Below are 24,660 nucleotides of genomic sequence, written 5' to 3' on the forward strand. Positions count from 1 at the left end.
CTTGCAAAAGCTATGGAGCCGATATTTCTAGCATGGGGCAGAGCTCCAATATTTTAAATAAGATCTGTTTTAAAGTGTTTGTATGTGACCTACTCTAACAAACCTTTCCCAATTTATCTCCCAAAAACATATCTGTATACTCTGTCACACTAACAACAATAATAATTCACATAAATTTGTAATGAGAAGATTTTGATTGATGTATTGAATTTTTTGAGGAAATATTGCATAAGTGATCATAAATTTGGAATTTTAGAAAATGTTTGATGTGCCAAATTGGAGGAACGTTACTGCACACAGCATCCAGCCCTGAGGGTCAATAACAGAAAGATGAGGGTGATCCTGGCCCTAAGGGTCATGTGACACAAGGACAAGGGCGACCCCATCCCTGAGGGTCACATTATACAAGGACAAGGGTGATCCCAGCCCTGAGGGTTATGTGACACATGAACAAGGGCGATCCCAGGACTGAGGGTCACATTACACAAGGACAAGGGCGATCCCAGCCATGAGGGTCACATGACACATGGACAAGGGCAATCCCAGGACTGAGGGTCACATTACACAAGGACAAGGATGATCCCAGCCCTGAAGGTCACATGACACAAGGACAAGTATGATCCCAGCCCTGAGTGTCACATGACACAAGGACAAGGATGATCCCATCCCTGAGGGTCACATTATACAAGGACAAGGGTGATCCCAGCCCTGAGGGTTATGTGACACATGAACAAGGGCGATCCCAGGACTGAGGGTCACATTACACAAGGACAAGGGCGATCCCAGCCATGAGGGTCACATGACACATGGACAAGGGCAATCCCAGGACTGAGGGTCACATTACACAAGGACAAGGATGATCCCAGCCCTGAAGGTCACATGACACAAGGACAAGTATGATCCCAGCCCTGAGTGTCACATGACACAAGGACAAGGATGATCCCAGCCCTGAGGGTCACGTAACACAAGGACAAGGATGATCCCAGCCCTGAAGGTCACATGACACAAGGACAAGGATGATCCCAGCCCTGAGGGTCATCTGATACATCCTGTTTATGCTTTAGTTCCATATTTGCTTGTTTGCCGGGGTAACAGGACAGAAGAGAAACATGGTGGGGTTGGTATACATTGCTCTGATTGTCCAAGTTAGAAAGCAGACAATACAAGAGTAAAATTTCAGTTGATTGAAGCATTGATCCAACATTGTTACTTTAAGAACAAAATCAAGTTTAGAATGTTGTCTTTTGCATTGCGGTTTATTGGTGCATGTTTACCAGAGTGAAGAAGGCAGAAAAGGTTGCTTGGGCTGGAATTGGATCGCACTGGGACAGGATAAGCTAAGAATTCGTGGAGGATTATGATGGAAATGAATGCTTGGATCAATGGGACAGATAGAAGTGGGTGGGTTTAACAGCTCCTCTGTGCTCAAGTTAATGTGATCCTATTAAATGCTGCCTGTGTTTCTTGCACCAGGTGGATGCTGTTGAGCCAACAGACTCGGATACAGACAGCAGAGGCCTTCGGGAGTATCACTCAGTGGGAGTTCAGGTTGAAGATGAAAAACGGTAATTCATGCGCGAAATGAGTGTTGTGGCAAAAGATACGACATGGAGAACATCTGGTAAAAAAAAATCGCAGTTGCCAAGGAGATGGATAAAGGTGCATGAAATTGGAATGGGGTTAATGCCCAGTTGCGTTCCAGAGCAGTACTCCTACAAACCAAGTGTGAAAGATTAATCGTTAAAAAATTGCCCAATGCTTCCTTTTCCAGAATTGGTAGAATTTCTGAATTCTTGTTGGCAGAATTTAACTGAAAATTTTAATTTAAAAAAAATTACACATACAGCATGGTACCAGGCCTTTTCAGCCCACGGCCCCACGCCACTCAATTACACCCAATTAACCTACACTCCTGGAACACCCAGAGGAAACCCACAGACACAAGGAGAATGTACAAGTTCCTGACAGGAGGCATGGAACTTGAACCCCGGCTCTGAGCACTAGTGCTGTAACAGTGTTGTGCTAACCACTAGACTAACCGTGCTGCCTAGTTGAATGAAATCCCCCCAGAGATCCTGGTGAATGAGATCCCCACAGAGATCCTGGTGAATGAGATCCCCACAGAGATCAGGAGTGAAAGAGATCCCCCAGAGATCCTGGTGAATAAGATCCTCACAGAGATCCAGGAGTGAATGAGATTCCCCACAGAGGTTCAGGAGTGAAAGAGATCCCCCAGATATCCTGGTGAATAAGATTCCCACTGAGATCTGGGAGTGAATGGGATTCCCACAGAGATCTGGGAGTGAATGAGATCCCCCAGAGATCCAGGAATGAATGAGATCCCCCAGAGATACTGGTGAATGAGATCCCCACAGAGATCCAGGAGTGAATGAAATCCCCACAAAGATCTGTGAGTGAATGAGATCCCCCAGAGATCCAGGAATGAATGAATGAATGAGATCCCTTAGAGATACTGGTGAATGAGATCCCCACAGTGATCTGGGAGTGAATGAGATTCCCACAAAGATCTGGGAGTGAATGAGATCCTGGTGAATGCAATGCCCACATTAGAACTTTCTTGCATTTCAGTCCAGGCCTGGGGGAAGAGAGCAAACCAGTGCCTCAAATTGAAACAGAGTGCAACCCACTGAAACTCACTTTGGGTCTCACAATGGACCATCGCTTTCCTGGCTGGGCCCTCCATCTGTATCCTCCATCAATAAGATTAGCCAAAGCTCCTGACACTTGCACAGTGCATGGTCACACAGGACCTGCTGGCACACTTTGCCTTCCAGCGTTTGTTTTCAACATTACAGTGCTCTACAGGCCTTTCAGCCCATGATGTTGTCAACCGACCCCACAACAATTTAGCTGTTCCTTCCCTCACACCCATAACCTTTATTTATCTTACATCCCTATGCCTATCTAAGAGTCTTTTGAATGTCCCTATTGCACCAGGCCCCCTGTGTAAATAACACCTCTGACCTCTCCTCTGAACTATCCTCCACTCACCTTAAACAGATGTCCTTTAGTGTAAGCCATTGCCACCCCGTGAGAAAGGTGCTCCTGCAGATTGAACTCCATCTGCCTTTTCTCCACTCAACTCTGCATCCTGTTGACATCCCGTTGTGACCCTACAACAACCTTCTACACTATCAATGGCACCTCCAACCTTCGGATCATCTGCAAACTTACGGGCCCACCCCTCCACTTCTTCATCCAAGTCATTGATAAAGATCACAAAAAGCTGAGGGCCCAGAACAGATCTCTGTGGAACCCCACGACTCACCGACCACCAGGCGGAATGCTCACCATCTACATTAACCCTGTCTTCTGTGGGCATGCCAATTCTGAATCCATGCAGCAGTGGTTGCATGGATCCCATACTTCATGGCTTTCTGAAAGAACCTACCACGTGGAACCTTGTCAAACTCCTGACTAAAATCCCCACCCACCACATCCATGACTCTACCTTCAAATTTTTTTGTCGCCCTCCTCGAAAAATTCAATTAGGCTCGTGAGGTTTTCAAATCCCTCTGTGATTTTGACACTCCCCATTCTATAACCTATTCCACCCCAACAATCTTTTATGATTTTGAAACTCATCTAATTTTGTCCTATTTCACACCCACCTGTTTGAAGTGCATCACCATTGATGGCGATCGCTTAACTAGACTAGGTTCTAAACCAGGTGTGGGCAACCTTTTAATTTTGAATTTAGACGTACACCACGGTAACAGGCCCTTTCAGCCTACGAACCCGTGCCGCCCAATTACACCCAATTGACGTACAACCCCCACCCTGTATGTTTCGAATGGTGGGAGGAAACCGGAGTCCCTGGGGAAAACCCACACAGGCACGGGGAGAACATACAAACAAGTGACAGACAGCGCAGGATTTGAACCCCGGTCCCGATCGCTGGTGCTGTAATGGCGTTGTGCCAAGCGTGCCGCCGTCGATTCTTCAAATCCTAGGTCTCTGACCAAGTGTTCAGTCACCCTTCTGAACATCTCCTGTCTGTGGCCCTGACATATTTTGCGCAACCACATCTCAACTATCTGGCTTGCGAGGTTTCAATGCCTTAAAGCCACGTCGTGAATGCAATTTGTTATTATTGTTTAAAAATTATTCTCTCGGTTAGCAGAAAAATATTTGAAGAACTTCTTGAAAAGCATATTTGACTGATTATTCTTTTGGTTGTATGTAACATTGTATGTTTGCCTTCAGGACTCTGCGGTCCAGCTTAGATAATGAAGAATAGCAATTGAAAGTGGTTGAAATTACAAAAATCTCTGTGGATTAGGCAGGGAAAGGGATGTCAGTGAAGCCATTATGGTCACTACCAAATTGCAATACTTGAATAATTTATATGAGGAATTACAGCTACTCTGTTTGTCACCAGGTGGCACAAAAGCAATTACAAATGATAAATGAAAGCTAACTCATTCCCATATCGACGACAAAGGAAATAACAGAAAGCGGTAAAACTTAATGCAAAGTATAATTCAAAATGACAAAAAAAAAGCCCTGACAAGATCATTTTACCCTCTGGAGGACTGGGAAACTTACAAGCATTCTCATTTTACCCCATGGTTAAATTGTCACACATGCAAGCATTGGGGGGGGTGGGGGGGGAGGAATTTTCAGGGAGATGTGCAGGGACGTTTTGTTGTGCACTGAATAGTGGGTGCTGCGAACAAGCTGCAAGGAGTAGTGGTGGAAGCAGGCAAAAGCATGAATGTGGAGAGAACTGAGGATTGCATACACAGAACATTAGAACATTACAGTACAGTACAGGCCCTTTGGCCCACAATGTTGTGCTGACTGATGTATACCTACTCCACACTAACCTAACCCTTCCCTCTCTCACACCCATAACCCGCTATTTTGTTTACATCTAAGAGTCTTTTGAATGTCCCTTTTGTACCAGCCTCCACCACCACCCCTGGCAATGTGTTCCAGGCACCCACACCTCATGTACAAGCAGAAAGGTTTCAGTTTACATTGGGCCTCATGTTCAGTGTAGCCTGCGTTTGTGCTCCATGTTTTAGGCACCTTGTCTTTTCATTCTCATTCAGGATTTAAACTGATCCACAGGGATGAAAGTGTGGATCTCGGTCTGAGCACAAGAAAACAGAATGGAAGCCAGGCAGAAACCAGGCATGATCATATCTGTGGCCTGCAAGATATTATACACTTTGTACTCTGAAGATTCAAATCATAATTGAAGGAAGTGGAATATTCTGATGCCTTTGCATTAACCTGCAGAGTTAAACATAGAATATGAGAATGCAAAGTACAGGGCCTTCAACCCACAATGTTGTGCAGACGTATGTAAACCTACTCCACAACCATCCAATCCTTCCTAACTCCAGCCTCCACCAACACCCGCCGCCAATGCATTGCAGGCCCCCACCACTCTCAAAGTAAAAAACGTACACCTGACATCTCCCCTAAACTTCCCTCCACTCACACAACTAACAGGAAGAATGTAGATGTTTTGGAGTGGGTGCGGAGCAGATTTAAATTAATTTTACTTTTAGACGTCCAGCACGGTAACAAGCCCACGAGACTGTGTCACCAAATTACACCCCATTAATCTGCAGCTCCTGGTGCATTTCGAATGGTGGGAGGAAACCGGAGCCCCCGGGAAAACCCTCGCAGACACGGGGAGAACGTACAAACTCCTTAAAGACAGCACGGGATTCGATCCCCAGTCCTGATCACTGGCGCGGTAAAGGTGTTTCATTAACTGCTAGCCGGCCGTGCCGCCCGGTTGACAGGATTTAACAGGAAGTTGCCTGGATTGGAGAACGTATCATATAGAACAAGGTCAACAGAGCTGGGGCTTTTCTCTTTGGAGACATGAAGGATGAGAGGTGAATTAGTGGAGGTGTACAAAGGATATAGATAGGGTGGAGAGCCAGTACCTTTTCCCAGAGGAGACAAATACCAGAGGATTATGGGTGTGAGGGAGGGAAGGGTTAAATTGTTGTGGAGTATATCAGTCAGCACAACATTGTGGGCAAAAGGGCCTGTCGTGTTTCATGTGCTTTCTGATGCAGGGTGACTGATCTGCAGCACCAAGTACTAAAGAGAACCTCATTTCCACTATACCATTGTTCAGTAGCTCATCCATCCATTCTGTCTTCCAGGCATGGGCGATTTAAGCGCTCAAATAGCGTGACGGCCAGCGTACAGGCTGACCTGGAGATGGAAGGGTTTCCTGGACCGGTAACCATGGAGGACAAGGCCCTTCAATTCGGTTCTTCGTTCCAGCGGCACTCTGAGCCCAGCACCCCCACCCAGTACACTGCACTCAGGACCGTGCGCACGCAGGGCCTGCTGAGCTACAGGGAGGACTACCGAGCGCCGCTTGACACTTCAAACTTCCCGCCACCCGACCCTTGGCTGGAGACCACCCACCCTCCCGTGGAAACCGGGCGTGTATCTCCTTGTCGGAGGGATGGCCACTGGTTCATGAAACTGTTGCACGCGGAGACCAAGAGGATGGAGGGATGGTGCAAGCAGATGGAGAGGGAAGCTGAGGAGAATGACCTGTCCGAAGAAAGTAAGAACGTCAGCCTCTTTTGTCTTTCCAGGTGTTGGTGAGACTCCCCATGATGTGGGGAATGGGCGTTGGGTTAGAGGGCTCGGTTATCACTTTTGAAGATGGGCAGGGAAATTATGCACCATGTGGGATTTGACACATTTCCTGCCATATCCCCTGAATCAATATGTCACAATGTGGAAAGAGGCCCATTGGCCCAACTTGCCCATTCTGACCAAAATATCCTACCGACTCCAGTCCCACCTGCCTACATTTGGCCCATATCCTGTCCATGTACCAGTCTAAATGTTTCTTAACTATTGCAATAGTACCTGCCTCAACCACTTCCTCCAACAGCCTGTTCCGAATACCCACCACCCTCTGTGTAAACAACATTAACCTTTAAGTTCCTGTTAAATCTCTCCCCCCTCACCTTAAACTGGTAACCGATTTCCCTACTCTGGGCAAAATACTCTACATTCTCCCGATCTATTTGTACACTACTTTGTGACCCCCCCCAATCCTCCACTCCAAGGACTCCCCAGCCCGCTCAACGTCTCCTGAAAGCTTAGCGCCCCCCCCTCCAAGTCCTGACCACAACCTCATAAATCTTCTCTGCACCAGCTTGACGGCACCTTTCCTGTGGCACGGTGAGCAAAACTGAACACAGCGCTCCAAATGGGGCCTTACCAATGACTTATACAACTGCCACATGATCTCCAAATGTTTTTAGTCAGAAGTCTGACTGAAGAAGACCAATGTGCCAAAATCCACTTTCAAGTTTAATGAACGTATGTGTGGCCCAAGGTCCCTTTGCTCCACAAACGCCTTCAGACTCCTAACCTCTAACTTAGGACCTATTTATGTTAGATCAATTGCAATTTTAATTTCGACATGCAGTGCGATATCAGGCCCTTCCAGCCCATGACCCTGTGCCACCCCAATTAACCTACAACCCCCATACATTGTTGAATGGTGGGAGGAAACTGGATAGCTGGGGGAAAGCCCATGCGGACATGGGGAGAACATACAAACTCCTTACAGACAGTGCTGGATTTGAACCCTGGTCACTGGGGCTGTAACAGTGTTTTCCTAACTGCTACGCTCACCCTGCCACCCAAACGTCTTCAGAAACCTAATCAATCTTCTCCCTGAACACCTCATTTGTTCCATCTGCATCTGACCACTTTCTACTTTATTTTCAGCTTCTCTCAGACATTATTTATCTCCAATCACAGGTTGACTATGGATGCTTCAGAGTAGTACCACACAGAATCAAGCCCTTCAGAGTAGTACCACACAGAATCAAGCCCTTCAGCCCATAACATCTATGCTGACCATTGCTCTTATCCTTACTACCCATTTACATATGTTTGGAGCTCAGTCTTCTGCGCCCTGTCCAAATTTTTTCATTTTAAGTTAGCACAGTAATAGTCTCTTCTGGCCCATGAACCCGCACCACTGAACTACCCCAATTAACCTACAACCCCCCCCCCGAACACGTTGAAGGGTGGGGGGAAACCAGAGCACCCAGAGGAAATGGACCCAGGTCACGGGGAGAACAACTTACAGGCAGTGCCAGATTTGAACCCCAGTTGCTGGTGTTGTAATAGCATTGCACTAGCCATACTGCCCAAAACTTCCATCGTTTTTCATAAAAAATATTTTGTAATGATATTATTACCTTGCTTTTATAATACCACTTGCCACGGCTCCCAGTTCCTTACAAAATCCATGCAGAAGTCTCCTTGCGTGAATTGTTTTCTTTGCTGAAGTAAATCCTTCGTGAGAGGTGAAAAAGAGAGAAGAAGGTTTTGTCCCTTGATTTGGAATTGACTGACCCTTATTGCCTGAGTCAGTGAGCCCCTCTTTGTGGACAAGATAAGAAGGTGCAGGAATATTGCAGGGATTGTTCATTGGTGTGAAACATTGGAGGTCTCCTCCTCCTCCTCAGGGAGACGGGATGCAGACTGATAAATCATTTTGTTGAGCACCTTCGCTCTGTCTGCTGCAATTTAAAGACCTCCCAGTGACTGACCATTTTAATTCCACACCCCACTGGCACACCAAAATGTCTGTCCATGGCCTCATGTATTGCCAATGTGATCCCACCACTGGACATTTCTTCGCCGCTCCTTCCCTCTCCACCTTCTGTGGGGGGTGGGGGAACGGCTCCCTCTGTCACTCTGTCGTCTTTTCCAACCTTAGTACCTACCTCTATGACCACAGGAGGTAAGCTCCCAGACCTCCTCCTTCACCACCATTCGACGCTTTAAACAGTTCTTCCAAGTGAAGCAGCATTTCACGGGAATCTGCAGGGGTTATTTACTGCATCTGCAGCTCGCAGACTGGGAGATCGCTTCATTGAAAACCTTCTCTTTGTCTGCTGCAATAGAGGGATCTCCCAGTGGCCACTCATTTCATTGCCATGCCCCACTCACACACCAATATGTTTATCCGGAGCCTCATGCTCTGCCAAACCGAGACCACCCATAAATTGGACAAACAGCACCTAATATTCCATCCAGGCAGCCTCTAACTACGTGGCATTGACATCAACTTCTCCAGTTCCCATTAGGCCTCTCTCTCTCCCCTATCCCTCTCTCCTTTTCTTCAGCTTCCCATGCCCATCCCTTTCCATTCAGAGAGCTCTCCCTCTATCATTTCCCAACTTTTTCCTCCTCTCCCCTCACACCCATATCTGTGTGAGACCTCTTGCATGTGGGCCTGTTCTCCTCCCCCTACCAATTTACACACGCAACTCTCTGCTTTTTGGTCATACCTTGATGAAGGGCTCAAATCTAAACCGTTTCTTTGCCATAAATAACGCTGCGTGACCTGTCGAGTTCTCCAGCACTTTTGTGTATTAAACTACAATCACTGAGTCTGCAGATGTTCTTAACTTTAAATTAAGTTTATAAGTTTCAGTTTCACCAATAAGGCGGCACGGTTAGGCGTAGCAGTTAGCGCAATGCCTTTACAGCACCAGCGATTGGGACCGGGGTTTGAATCCCACGCTCTCTGTAAGGAGTTTGTACGTTCTCCTTGTGTCCATGTGGGTTTTCCTCTCACCGTTTGAAACGTACCGGGGGTATAGGTTAATTGGGTGTAAATTGGGTGGCATGGACTTGTGGGGCTGAAATGGCCTGTTACCGTGCTGTATGGCTATATTTAAAATTTTAATTTAACAGGCCATTTTGGCCCATGAGCCAAATGCACCCATACCCCATGGAACCCCCATACGTTTTGAAAGGTGGATAGAAACTGGAGTCCCCGGAGGCAATGCCCACAGACACGGGAAGAATGTACAAACTCCTTACAGACAGCGTGGGATTTGAACCCCAGTCCCTGTGGCTATGCCAACTGCGCCGCCCAAGTTCTTGTTTAACTCCTTTGAGACACTGGAGCTTTGTCTCACTTGAGGCTCTTTGATGGGACTTGGAGGGTGCTGAGCACATAGCACAGGCTGGGCAGAGGTGAGCCCTGTCACTGCGATTGAATGCTGTCAGCATCTATGCTGTCTCCACAAACCATTGGCACATGGGAAATAAAAGTTAAAGTATCATTCAAAGTGTAATGTGATACACTCACACACCTCAGTTGAAAACACTTAACCAGGAACTGCGTTTTGGAAAACATTCTGCCAGTATCCAGCAAATGATTTCTCCCATTCAATCAAATGGGCTGCCATTCCTGCCTTTGGCATGGGCCAGCGGACAGATTCTCCGGGCGGAGGGGGGAGAATTCCTAGTGGGTGGAACTGCCAGTGGACAAATTTCCAGCGGATTAATTTCCGAGTGGAGAGATTCCCAGTTTACAGATTCCCAGCAGACAAATTCCCGGTGTACAGCTTTCCAAGAGGATGCATTTCCTAACGGGGACATTTCCCAGTGGACTGATTGACAGCGTGATTGCCATAGTGGTTAGTGCAATGCTATTACAGCGCCAGCCACAAGGGTTCGAATCCCCCAAGTCCGGGTTCTCTGGTTTCCACCCACCCTTCAAAATTGTACGGGGAGAGCAGGTTAATTTGTGTATTTGAGTGACCCAGTCTCGTGGGCTGGAAGGGCCTGTTACCATGTTGTATGTCTAAATATTTTTAAAAATTAAATTTAAATTCCCAACAGACCAATTTACCAGCAGATAGGTTCCCCAGTGACCCAAGAGAGCCTGCTGTGTGCCCCAAAGGCAGCAGGTCAGAAGGTACCAAACTTGTTAAATGAAAGAGAATTGGGAATAAAAAGGAAATTGTTAAGTTGGAAGGCTCTTGTTATGGACACCAGCACACACTGTGCAGATTTCAAGTCAAGTGTATTGTCATCTGATTGTACAAGTACAACCCGATGAAATAATGTTCTCCGGTCCTCGGTGCAAAAACACAACCAGACCTAACACACATATAGACAAACAATACATATGCAGGACAAGTCTTTCATCTCTGCAGATAAATAAATAAATGTTATTTTGTACAAATGAGAGTCATGGATGGTCAGTGAGAGCAGTTCCTTTGGTCGTTCAGCATCCTCACTGCCCGTGGGAAGAAACTGTTCTTCAGCTTGACGGAGCTGGTTCTGATCCTCCTGTGTCTCTTCCCCCAACAGGAGCAGCTGAAAGATGCTGTGTGCAGGGTGGAAGGGGGTCCTGTGATAGTACAGACCTATCACCACTGTATATAGTTACAGTATCTAGAGTGTGCTTACAGCGATGGGCTGAGAGCTTAGCCACGCCTACTGGATGGGCCTTAAAGGGTTGTGTCCCTAGCCAGGTCGGATCATTCCGGACTGGTCGGCCACCTGTGAAGAGCTCCTGCCTTTTGCTAATAAAAGCCATGGTTTGGATCAACAAGTCTTTGGTTCCTTCGACGAGCTCTACAGGTCCTCATTGATTTTGCGCACCCTCTTCAGACAACAATCCCAGTAGATCCCATTGATGGGAGGGAGGGAGACTCCAGTGATCCTCTCTGCCACTCTTATGGTCCTGTTTTCTCTTCCCCACCTTCGTTTATGTTCTTGCAGCAATGGTTGAAGACCATTGTAGACAAAACAAAATTCATAAGCTTGTGTTTAAAGTGAACTTTAATATTAAAACTGAAGAATCAAGTCAAGTAAATACATGAATTGAACGAGGAAATTGGTGGGACTCAATTAGAATATTTCCTTTAACAAATTTAGGCAGAAATATACAGTGGTTCACCTATGCTAAACACCTGCATTCAGTACATGGCCCAGTTACCAAACATTTTAATTCACAGGTCTGCCCTCAGCCTCATCCATTGTCAGGGCGAGGTTAAATGTAAACTTGAGGAACAACATGGGCTGGATAGCCTGAAACCTAACGTTTCCAATTTTAGGTGACCTTCCCTCACTCCATCTGGTTTAACCATTTCCATCTCTCTCTCTCTCTCTCTCTCTCTCTCTCTCTCTCTCTCTCTCTCTCTCTCTCTCTCTAATGCACCCAGCTTCTGTCGAACACTTTATCATCTCTCCATGCCAGCTTCTTCTGTCCCCTGCCCCACTTTCACATACTCAGTATCATCCCTTCCTACCTAGTGTCGATGAAGGGTCCAGACCCGAAAGGCTGACCATTTCTACCCATGCTTCAGCATCTCATTGTACACACCAGTAGCTTCGTGGTTTGTTGCATCATGTTTTCCCCACAATAAACTATGTCAGCACCATAATCTGATTGTCAAATCAGGACAGAATTTAAATCAAAAGGCTCTGCATAGTCACATGAATGATTTAACCTGATTAGTTCGTTATTTAGAAATTTCTGCATTTCTTTGTGGTAGGATTGTTGTTTAACATTATTGCCTTCATGTAGAGCAATGGTTTTCAAACTGTCTCCCAAAACTCACATCCCTCTTTAAGTAATCCCTATCCCATCGGTGATCTGTGATTAGTAAGAGATTGCTTAACATGGTATATGGGTGGGAAGGAAAAGGTTGAAAACCACTGTTTTAATTGTCCCTCATTGACTCGCTATGTGCACGGTTTCATAACTTCAAAGGAAATGGGCCAATGACAATTTTTCTTAAGCAAAGTATTTCAGTAACAATTGGGTCTAGAACAATGGTTCTCAACCTTCCCTTCCCACCCACATCCCTCCTGAAGCAGTCCCTTACTAGTCACAGAGCACTGATGGCATAGGGATTACTTAAAGTGGGATGTGTGTTTAGGGGGGCAGTTTGAAAACTACTTATGTAAAGCCATACACGAAGAAATGAATTAAATACATTTTGCGAAACGTTGGACAGATACATGGACAAGATGGACCTATAGGGATGTGCGCCAGGTGTGAGGGTGGGTGGAACATTGTGGTTGGCATAGGCAAGTTGAGCCGAAGGTCTTGTTTTCACGCTGTGGGACTCCGCGACTCTGAGGCCCGTTATGCCATAGGCCTGATGTCTATTTTATCGCTGTCTGTTACTCTTAGTCTATGCATCAACTGCATGTTTGGAGTTACTTAATCTGCAGAATAATTTGTGGAATAATGCTTATTTCCACTTTTTGTATGATTTGGTTTTCAGTTGAGAACAGAATGCTGCTGAGTTGTAAAGAGACAGTTTAGTTTGAAGGCGTATCTGAGATTGGCAGCCTCAAAGTTAGAATGGAACTCCGCAATTTGGCCCTTTGAGGAGTTAAGATATGTCAACTCAGTCATGTTGCCTCACATTGTTCTTACTAGTCACCTCTTTCCCTGGAACCTGAGATGCGGGCCCCATTGCGAATGTTTCCCTGTGGCTTTGACAGCGCAGTGATTGCCATGACACTGACAACACGTTCGGCTGCTTAAATGCGAAGAGATTAAATCAAAAGTTCAAGGGTTTAATTATATATATTTCTTTATCTTTTCCTCAGCTTTGGGTAAGATTCGCAGTGCAGTGGGAAGTGCTCAGCTTCTGATGTCACAGAAATTCCAGCAGTTTTACTGGCTTTGCCAGCAGAATCTGGTAGGCGCTGCTTCTTTCTTTCTTTTGAAAACATTGGCTCCTCTGCTGTAATGACTGCATCATGTTATTCCTGTGTGAGATTTTGACAGCAATTGCTTTGCTTGTACAAATCTTCATCTCAATTCAAGAAGCCTTTATTGCAACAGGGTACCTGGTACCAACAAACTATGGGGCTAGGTAGCTGTTGTTGAACATTCTGTTGTTCTGAACTGAAGATTATTTTCTTGTCCGATGGCAGGCTTGGGGTATGCCTACAGAGGGGTGTCAGTGGGAGGGCTTTCTGTGGGATGTCAGTGAGAGTCTGCAGGTAGAATCTTCAATGAGATATCTGTGAGGGTCCTCGGGAGAATCTTCAGTGGGAGATCATTAAGGATCTTCAGTGGGATGTCATGAGGGTCTTCAGGGAGAATCTTCAGTGGGACATCAGGGAGAATGTTCAATGGAGACCCCAAAACCTCTGTTTAAAATTGGACTGCCTCATTCCAATTCGAAAGTGACCCACCCTCTCCTGCCAACAAGTTGGTCTCTCCATCCCATTTCTTAAATATTCAAGTGAACAATATGAATGATTCATCAGGAGCTCCAGCCTGTAGATACGTGACCAGAGTGAATTGTATCCTTAAAAGATTTGCGATCTTTCTCTTTGAACTTTCTAAATTTTAAATTAGAATACTTTCTTTCTAAATTTAGACATATTGCAAGGTAGTAGGTCCTTCCGGCCCACAAGCCCGTGACGCCCAATTACATCCAATTTACCCTTCCTCCCTCCTCTCCCCCTCCCCACTCTCCCACCTTTTATTCAGACACCTGCCTGACTTTTCCACTTTCCTGATGAAGGGCTCAGGTCCAAAATGTTGATTCCCCTTCACTTCCTGTGGATGCCACGTGACCTGCTGAGTACAATTTGTGTTCTGCTCTATTTCAACTGACCTTGGCTCTTTGCCTCTGATTGAAAGAATGAGAGAGAGAGAGAGAGAGAGAGAGAGAGAGAGAGAGAGAAACCTGTATACGGGGACACAGTGCAGAAACAGGTTCTTCAGCACACCAAGCCTCTGCCACACGTCCAAGCTGACACCATTTCCTCTGTGCCTTACCAGTTACGTCTTCCAGTTCAACCCCTCCCCTATATCCGAATTTTCTGCAGCCAAACCTACCAAGGTGTGCCTCTTTGGGATGTGGGAGGAAGTTTGGAGCATCCGGAGGGAAAACACGGAATCAGAGGGAGAAGGTATAAACTTGAGGGATGCAGCTCCAGAGGTCAGGCCTGATCGTGGAAAGCAGCAGCTGTGTTGTGGTGCTGAGTTCAGCCGCGTGCCTTCCTCGACATTACAACACATTGAGTCATGGACCACTCACAGACTGACACTCAGCTGCCGCTTGCAGTCCTGCTGCAACAAGAAACTTTGACCAGCACTCCAAGTGCCAGAGGAATTCTGCAGGTCAGGCAGCATCTGTAGACAGTTGACATTTCTGGCCGGAACCCTTCATCAGGAACAACAAGAAATGGGCTGATGGAAGTTTCGCCATGATTCCTGTGGATGCTGTGTGACCTGCTGAGCTGCAGGCAGTCCTCGGGTTACGAACGTCTGACTCATGAACAACTCGTACTTACAAATGGTCTGCGCGCAGCTTCAGCGTTTCGTCGAGGAAGAACGCCGACCACCATTTTAAGTCGGATCACATTACCATTGACAATCAAAATCAACGTAATATACCTGCTAGTCTATACTTTGGTACAAGAAAAGGCTCGAAGCATTTTCAATGATTTAAAAGACCCACGTGCAGCAAGTTCTGACTTACCTACAAATTTGACTTAAAGGCAGGAATGGATCTGGGGACTGCCTGTGCTCTAGCATATTTATGAATCACCTCTTGCCTGTTACCCTGTGTTCCTCCCACCTTCCCCTTCCCTTTCCTCCCTCCATTCTCCCCTTCCCCTCCCTCCATCCTCCTCTTCCCTTCATCCATTTTCCCTTTCCCATCCCTCCATCCTCCCCTTCCCCTTCCCATCCCTCCATCCTCCCCTTCCCCTTCCCCTCCCTCCATCCTCCTCTTCCCTTCATCCATTTTCCCTTTCCCATCCCTCCATCCTCCCCTTCCCCTTCCCATCCCTCCATCCTCCCCTTCCCCTTCCCATCCCTCCATCCTCCCCTTCCCCTTCCCATCCCTCCATCCTCCCCTACCTCTCCCTCCATTCTCCCCTTCCCCTTCATCCATCTTCCTCTTCCCCTTCATCCATTTTCCCTTTCCCATCCCTCCATCCTCCCCTTCCCCTCCCTCCATTCTCCCCTTCCCCTTCATTCATTCTCTTCCTCTCCCTCCATCATCCCCTTCCCCTTTCCTCCATTCTCCACTTTATCCATTTTCCCATTCCCCTTCCTCCCTCCATCCTCCCCTTCCCCTCCCTCCATCTTCCCCTCACTCCATCCTCCCCTACCCTCCCTCCTTTCTCCTCTTCTCCCTCCATCCTCCCCTTCCTCCCTCCTCCTTCTGCCCCTCCCCCTCCCCCTACCACTTTATTCGGACGCCTGCCTGTTATTCCACTTTCCTGAAGAAGGGAACAGGCTCGAGATGTTGGTCACCCTTTTACTTCCTGTGGACTCTACTGAATTTCTTCAACACAGTTGTGGACTGCCCCCTCCAACCAGACGACATTAACATCAACTTCTCCATGATCCGTTAACCCTCTCTCCCTTATTCCTCTGTCTCCTTTCCTCCACCTTCCCACCATTCCTTTCTCCTCTCAGAGAGCTACATTTCTTCACCCTCTGCCCTCTCCCCCATCATTTCTCACCTTCTTTCTCTTCTTACCTCCTGCCTATATCTAACTATGACCTCTTACCTTTGCTCCTCTCTCTGCCCCTTCTTCCCACCCCCCCCCCCCCCGAACCCACATGCTCAAAGACCCAATGCACAACAGAGTTACTGCCTGCTCCTTCTGACTCTTCTGGTATCCAATCCCCTGATACCTTTTGCATCCTGATTCCCTTGGTTCCATGGACGTCACTTGGAGCAGTTGGCCGCGTACCCATTCACAGCCCTGCCTCCTACATTGATTCACCATGAATCCTCCACTCAATTGAAGTGGCGCCAACTGTTCCTCAGAAATACATTGGCTTTGTTAATATTTTTTAAAAAACAAGCAAACGCCACGTAGGCTCACCACACCCTTATCTGAAAAGGCCAACATTCCTTTGACCATTCTCCACACTCTTGCATCATCTAGAAGTTGCTAAATTTTACCCTGCATACCTTGGGAAAAATCCTTCATTGATATTGCCAAATCCCTGGGCAACACTACTGATCAGAACATTTCTACCTGAATTGGGATCATGCCAAAATGAGAATGAACAGTCTGGATATGCAAGTGGAGAGAGTTAAAGGGAACTCTCTGATCCGCACCGATCCCCAATTCTGGTCAACTTCTTTCCTATAACTGGAAGGTGTAACTTCACATTAGCAAATTAACTTGAAGACTTCAAGAGTAGTTTTAAATACATTTATGCCACACTTCAAATGATTTTTTCTTCCTCTGTTTAGAGCATTTTGTTCAGTTTTGCTCAGTGTGTTGGAGGAAGGACGTTGTCAAGATGGTGAGGGTGTAGTGATTACCAGGATGTTGCCAGGACTCGAGGAGCCTGGGTAACAGGGAGAGGTTGAACAGGCTCACGTCATCATTGACAATCAAAATCAAAATAATATACCTGCTAGTCTGTACTTTAATACAAGAAAAGGCTCAAAGCATTTTCAATAATTTAAAAGACCCACATGCAGCAAGTTCTGACTTAACTACAAATTTGACTTAAAGGCAGTAATGGATCTTGTTCGTAACCTGGGGACTGCCTGTGCTGGAGCGTTATTCCTTGGAGTGCAGGAGGATGAGGGGCGATCTCATAGGCGTTTACTTAATTATGAGGAATAGATGGGGTGAACACAGGGAGTATTTTGCCCAGAGAAGGGGAATTGGTAACCAGAGGACAGAGGTTTAAGGTGGGGGGGGGGGGGAGATTTAACAGAAACCTGAGGATAACTACACAGAGGGTGGTGGGTGTATGGAACAGGCCTGCTAGGTGAGGTGGTTCAGCCATATTTAAGAAAATTTGGACAGATACATGGATAGAACAGTTGAAGGATACATGTTCACGCTGTGCGCAGTTAATTTTTTTCACTGCCAATTAGTGGTAATTCTGCCGCGCCCACAGGAAAAAAGAATCTCAGGGTTGTATGTGATGGTCATGTGTGCACTCTGACCAGAAATTTGAAATCTGAGGGATATGGGTCAAACGCAGGGAGGTGAGTCTAGTGTGGGTGGGACATTTTAGTCAGCCTGGACAGGTTGGGCTGAAGGGCCTGTGTGAACACCGTGTGACTCTATGATGCTAAAAAGATGATGATGTCATTTTCTCCAGAATCATAGGATGGGGATAGGTCAGAAGACCATATGGCCTAGTATGTTTGTGCCTGCATTCCGCGAGAACAATTCCAAATGTCTACTTTTTTCTAAGGCCCTTAAAATTTATTCTCCATCATAATGTGGCTTTGTGTGGGGCAGGTCACAAGCGTTATTGAGATTTTCGAGGATGATGGGTGATGGATGTAGTGTAAATGGAATTTAGTAAAGCATTTGTCGAGGTTCACCCCCACCCCACCCCCATGGTAGGCTCATCCAGAATGTCTTAAGGCATGAGGCCCATGGAACCTTAGCTGAGTGGATTCAGAATCAACTTGCCCACTGAAGACAGAGGGTTGTAGTATTCGGGGCATATTCTGACTGAAGGTCGGTGACGAGTGGATTTCCTCAGGGACCCGTTCTGGGACCTCTGCTCTCTGTGACATTTAGAAATGACGGACAAAGAAGTGGAGTAAGTTTACAGATGACACAAAGATTGAAGGAGTTGAGGATAGTGTAGAGGATTATTGCAGGTGACAATGGGATATAAACAGGATTCAGGGTTGGGCGGAGAAGTGGCGGATGGAATTCAATCCAGTAAAATGTGAAGGGATGCACTTTGGAAGGTCGCACTTGAACGCGGAGCACAGGGTTAATGGCAGGAACATTAACAGTGTGAAGGAATAGTGGGATTTTGGGGTCCAACTTCACAGATCTCTCAAGGTTGCCACACATGTTAATAAGGTAGACAAGAATGTGCATGGCATGTCGGCATTTGATCATTGGGATATTGAGTTTAAGAGCTGCAAAATAGTGTTGCAGCTCGAGAAACTCTGATTGGACCACACTTGGAGTATTGTGTTCTATTCTGGTCGCCTCAGTAGAGGAAGGATGTGGAAGCTTTAGAGAGGGTCCAGAGGAGATTTAACAGGATGTTCCCTGGATTGGAGAATGTATCATATGCAGCAGGCTTGGCAGATCTTGGTCTTTTCTCTTTGGAGTGATAGAGGATGAGAGGCAACATAATAGAATTGCATAAGATCAAGAGAGACTTGGATAGGGTGGACGGCCAGCATCTTTTCCCCAGGGAGACAATAGCAAATACCAGAGGATATCTGTTTTTGGTGAGTGGAGGAAAGTTGAGGGCAGATATCAGAGGTAGATTTTTTTTACACAGAGAGCGGAGGGTGCCTAGAATGCATTGCCAAGGGTGGTGGTGAGATTAGTTCATTAGGGACATTTAAAAGACCTCACTGGTACATGGATGTAAGAAAAATAGAGGGTTACGGGTGGGAGGTAGGGATGGGTAAGATTGTTGTGGAGTGGGCTTCTGTAGGTCAGAACAACATTATGTGCTGAATCGCCTGAATTGTGCTGCACTTTTCCTGTGTTCTAATGACCTCAAAGCCACAGGGGAACATACATCCAGCACCTCAGCATTCATTCTAATGTTTTGGACTTCACGTGGGTTTAAAAATCCTGAAACTGCTGAACAAAGTCATTTATATTCAGGGCAGAAAACAAATCCTTCCTTGAAAAATCAAATTAAAAAAATCCAGACACTGGAAATCTGAATTAACAGCAAACCCTTTGTCAAACTAATCAAAGATCACGACCCAAAATGGTTTCCCTTTGTGATAGTACAGTACAGATTCTATCACCAATGTGTAGAGGTACAGGTTGTAGTGTAGGATGACTGTGATTGGCTGAGAGTGTAGCCACACCTACTGGCAGGTCTTAAAGGATTGCTCCTAGCCAGACCAGGTCATTCTGGACTAGTCGACCTACTTGTGATATGCTCCAGTCTTTTAGTTAAGAAAAGCCTTGGTTTGGATCAACAAGTCTTTGGTTCTTTCAACGCGCTCTACATCCTTTCCACAGATGCAGCCTGACCTGCTGAGTTTTTCCAGCATTATTTTTTGTATGTGAATCCAATGTTATTTCATGAAGATTGTCAGGCTACCAACTGCCTGTGGAGAGGGCAGCGTGAATCTTTAGCTGAGAACTTAATGTTCTAGTGACTGAAAACAAGTCATTTTCAAATATCCTAACTGCCATACAACATCTTTGTAAGCCATGAATGTCATTAGGAAACTGATGATACGTTTTTCTTCATTCGAAGGTCCATTGTAACAGTGACTAACTTGTTAAGATCGCTATACCTCCACACAATTTCACAGAACTGATCATGTGTTTGGACAGCTCCAAACATCTGTCTCTGGAAGTTTCACAGTCTGAATCGCCCTTCCTGCTGTGGTGGAAATACTGAATTTTGTGATAGGATAACTTATTTCTTTAAAGGAAAGTAACTGCTGTGCCGTGGGATTATTAGATGAGCTGACCATGTCTTGGGGACTGTGGCATCATGAAAGACTTTCATTTGTTATACCAGTGGCCTCCCACCAGCCTTGATTCCAAAGGGATCACTTAAAGCTCTTTAAGTTTGCGTCTCATGAGTGAATTTAAATGATACACTCCAGTTCTCATCCACCTCAACAGCAGAAACCTGCTGCCAACTTGTTCATGGGCACTTTAGATGCCAGAACGTTGGGGGGATTGGGGGGGGGGGAAGGGTTGGATCAATTACGGTGACTGATGGGAGTTTGAGGGTTGGGGGGAAGACACATCTCACTCCATGTAACCACCTCAGTAGAACCAGTGGGTCAGCAACTAGGAACGAGGAATTGTTCCTGTCCCTTCCCTTCCTCCCATATCATTCACCACCCACCCCACCCCCCCCCACCCCGTTGTTCCTCCTGTCACCCACTGCAGCCTCCCTTCCTCAAAAGGTTCAGCATCACTTACAAGACCTGTCAAGTTTCAGAATAGAAAGAACCAAGCCACACCAAGATCTGACGGGTCAACACCAAGTCCCACCTGCCTCAGTCTGCACCTGTAACAGAATAATACAGATTAGTGAGGCCAGTGTGCTACATGTTGAACCATAAGCTCTCTCTGTACTTGTTCTGGAACCTATTCACTTGCCAAATTACAGGAAGGATGGGAAAGCAATGGAGAGAGTGCAGAGGAGATTTACTAGGATGTTGCCTGGATTGGAGGCAACGTTTACAGAGTTAAGGCTTCTCTCTTTGGAGCAAAGAAGGATGAGAGGAGACGTAATAGAGGTCTACAAGATTATGGAGGCATAGATAGAGTGGACAGCCAGTGCCTTTATCCCAGTAGCAAATAGTAGCAAAGGTAAGGAGAGGAAAGTTTTGTGGAGACGTCAGGGGTGAGGATTTTTACACAGAGTAGTGGGCGCCTGGAATGCATTGCTGTGTGTTGTGGTAGAGGCTGGTACAATAGGGACGTTCAAAAGATTCTCAGATGCAAGGAAAATGGAGGGTTGTGGATGCAAAGCAGGGAAGGTGTAGATTGTTGGGACAACATTGTGGGTTGAAGGGCCTGTACTGTGCTGTAATGTTCTATGTTCTAAGTTCTTTAGCCTAGGAACCAGAGGACATAGGTTTAAGGTGAAGGGGGAAAGCTTTAACAGGAACCCAGAGGATGTATGGCTGGAGGAGGTGGTTGAGAAAGGTGTTGAAGAAAAGTTTGGATGGATATACGCAGAGAATGGGCTTGGAGGGATGGGGGCTAAACACAGGCGGGACCAGTGTGGGTGGGACATTTTGTCCATGTGAGTAAGTTAGGCTGAAGGGCCCGTTTCCATGCTGTGCGACTCTGTGACGTTTCTAATTGTGACAGGAGAAGAAATGGTGTTGCTACAAAAATTCTCTCTGCCTGCTTCTAATTTTGAAAAACATTCAAGACTACAAGGAAACTATGTGGTGACACAAAAATAGTTTTCTCTGATAGACAGCGACATAAACAGTTCAGCTTCATTTAAAAAATGATCATCACGTTAATCACCAGAGACCAAGATAAAGGGAAAGATTATTGTTCGTATTAAAATACTAAAATAAACATTGCATCTTATTTTCTGCATTTCTGTGGGATTATTGAGCTCCATCATGAGATGGCACTGTCAAGACATATACCAGTTATAGTAATGCTTCACTTGTGAAGTCATTAAAGTATTGATGTTTCACAGTCAAAACCACCAGGCTCCCACAGACAAAAAATAGGTTAATGTTCTGTGAAGACAAAGTAATATTCACCAGAGATGTTTTAATCCTAATGGAACCAATATCTTTGCTTTGCCTTTTTATATTTCATTGCTTTCTCATATCTAACATGAACATTAAACCAAAATTTATCATTATTTTGGTGTCTGCTGAGTAAAGGTTGTTTGCATTCCTGAAATCAGTGGTGCAGGAGAAGGCCATTCAACCCATCTAGTCCATGCCAGCCAAACAAGATCTACTGCGACTCCTCCACGTTCCAGCTCTCTGTCCACATTCTAGGAGTTTGCTGGTGTTCACCCAGGTACCCACTCAATAAAATGGTTTTAGGCACCTAGCCGGCAGGGAGTTTCAGCCAACCACTCCTTCAGGAAGAACTACACCCAACAACTCCAGGCAAAATTACACCCAACCATTCCTTCAGGTAGAACTACATCCAGCCACTTCAGGCAGAACTACATACAACTACTCCTTCAGGCAGAACTATACCCAACCACTTCTTCAGGCAAAATTATACCCAACCATTTTTTCAGGTAGAACTACACCCAACCACTCCTTAAGGAAGAACCACACCCAACCACTCCTCCCACCTTTCTTTGGGTGTAAAATGTTCCCTCCAATCCACAATTAACCTCTAACCTTACATTTGTGTTCCTCATATATTGGCCTATCTGTTGAGGTCATTGGGTCCTTGCTGTTCATTATATCTGGGCCTCGCATACTTTAAATGCCTTTATTGATTCTAAAGAAAAAATTTCCAGCACTTAAAACAGGATCCTGCTACCAGACACATCTTCCCCTCTCCTCCCCTCTCTGCCTTCCATGGGGACTGATCCCTCTGTGACTCCCATTTGCACTCATCCCTCCCCACCAATCACCTCCCCGGCACCTTCCCCTGTGGCCGCAGAAGGTGCCACACTTGTGCCCACACCTCCTCCCTCACCATAGTCTGGGGCCACAAACAGGCCTCTCAAATGAAGCAACACATTACTTGTATATCTACAGGACTGCTGTACTGCACCTGATGCTTCCTTTGTGGCCTTCTCTGCATTGGAGAGACCGGGCGCAGACTGGGAGATCACTTCGCTGAGCACCTTCGCTCCATCTGCACCAGTGACAGGGACTGCCTAGTAGCCAACCCTATCAGTTCTGCGTCACACTCCCACACTCACATGTCTGTCCATGGCCTTATGAACTGTCCCAACCGCACATTGGAGGAACAACACCTGGTATTCCGCCTAGGCCCTCTCCAGCCAGAGGGCATTAACATCAACTTTCCTGGTTCCTGCTAATCTGGTCTCCTCTGACCTGCCTTTCTTTCCTGTCCCCCTTCCAGCTCTCCTCCCCCTTCCCTCCCTTCACCCAGTCATCCCTCCTCCCCTTGATCGCTGCTGTCCCCTCCCTCCCTTCTCCACCTATCCCCTCCTGCCTGTGCGACCAGGCCCCTCCCCTACTCTTTTATTCGGATGTCTGCTAACAATTTTCCGTCCCTTGATGAAGGGCTCAAGCCTGAAACGTCAGTTCTGTATTTTTACCTTTGCTGTATAAAGGACACTGTTTGACCAGCTGAGTTTCTCCAGCCTTGTGTTTTTACTTCATCGATTCTAATTGAAGTATTGTTTTCTAAAGTAGACAATTCCAGCCAATCCTTTCAACCTGGGCAAGAGGTTATGAGATTTGTCAGACTTTTAAGGGTGTTGAAAAGTGCAGGAGTGGCCAGACCTATTCTTCAGTGGTGTGAGGAATATATCTCAGTCTGTTCTGAGCTGTTAATGAGTTGATCTGGTGCCTCCTAGGATCCCAGTGCTATGCCACGCCCTACTTCCCAGGATCTCGCTGGATTTTGGGATCTCTTGCAGCTCTCCATTGAAGATGTCAGCATGAAGTTTGATGAACTGCACCAGCTGAAGGCAAATGATTGGAAACCTCTTGAGCCACCGGAAAAGCAGGTGATTATCATTTTTTTTTTCAAATTATTTATTCACTCGCGAGGACAACTGGAATTAATGACCATCCGTCGCCGCGCTCTGAAACAGCCATCTCTGATCTTGCCTGTTGGGCCACGTGGGAGAGGATAAGAACTCTCCTCCTCTGGAGGCCATGAGGGAATGGGTGGATGGGAAATTGGATTGAAGGTTTGGTTTATTCAGGCTGAGTCAGAGAAATGCACAGCAAGGAAGCAGGCTCTTCTGCCCATTAAGTCTGTGCTGACCACCATCCCTATCTACTCTAATCTCACTTACCTGCATTAAATTCATGTCCCTCCAAGCCCTGCTCACTCATGTCCACGTGCCACATTCCTCTTCCTGCCTCCACTCCTTCTTCTGGAAGCTCATTCCAATGATGCTGTGAGCAAAAAACTTATCCCTTAGATTGCCTTCAAACCTTCCCCCCTCCCCTCCATGTGCCTCCAAATTACAACCTCAGTCTCTTACTATTGAAAATATTTACTGGCTATCTTCCCTATCTAGGCCTCTCGTAACACTGGACAACAATTTTTTTTCAAAAGGTTTGCTTCCTGAAAAGAAATTGGGGATTATGTTAGACAACTTCAAGCCGAACACAAAGATAATTTCAAATTTGCTACATCACCTAGGAAGTTGGAGAAACATTACATTAACTTTTATTCAATTTAGTGTGTTTATAATCACATAATGATGCTGACATATTCAACTAAAAATGTTTT

General features: G+C 46.2%; 1 protein-coding gene across 19 annotated transcripts in view; it reads left to right on the forward strand.

Moving 5' to 3' along the window:
- The window catches only part of dlgap2a (discs, large (Drosophila) homolog-associated protein 2a), a 625,248-nt gene that overhangs the window by 593,496 nt on the left and 7,092 nt on the right, over positions 1–24,660 (forward strand). For all 19 annotated transcript variants that reach the window (XM_069885188.1, XM_069885186.1, XM_069885180.1 and 16 more), the window contains 4 exons: positions 1,474–1,565; positions 6,156–6,571; positions 13,411–13,502; positions 23,771–23,923. In XM_069885188.1, the coding sequence (XP_069741289.1) occupies positions 1,474–1,565; positions 6,156–6,571; positions 13,411–13,502; positions 23,771–23,923 (753 nt within the window). The remainder of the gene's footprint in view (positions 1–1,473; positions 1,566–6,155; positions 6,572–13,410; positions 13,503–23,770; positions 23,924–24,660) is intronic.

Source organism: Narcine bancroftii, chromosome 6 (assembly GCF_036971445.1).
Source record: "Narcine bancroftii isolate sNarBan1 chromosome 6, sNarBan1.hap1, whole genome shotgun sequence".
Lineage (NCBI taxonomy): Eukaryota > Metazoa > Chordata > Chondrichthyes > Torpediniformes > Narcinidae > Narcine > Narcine bancroftii.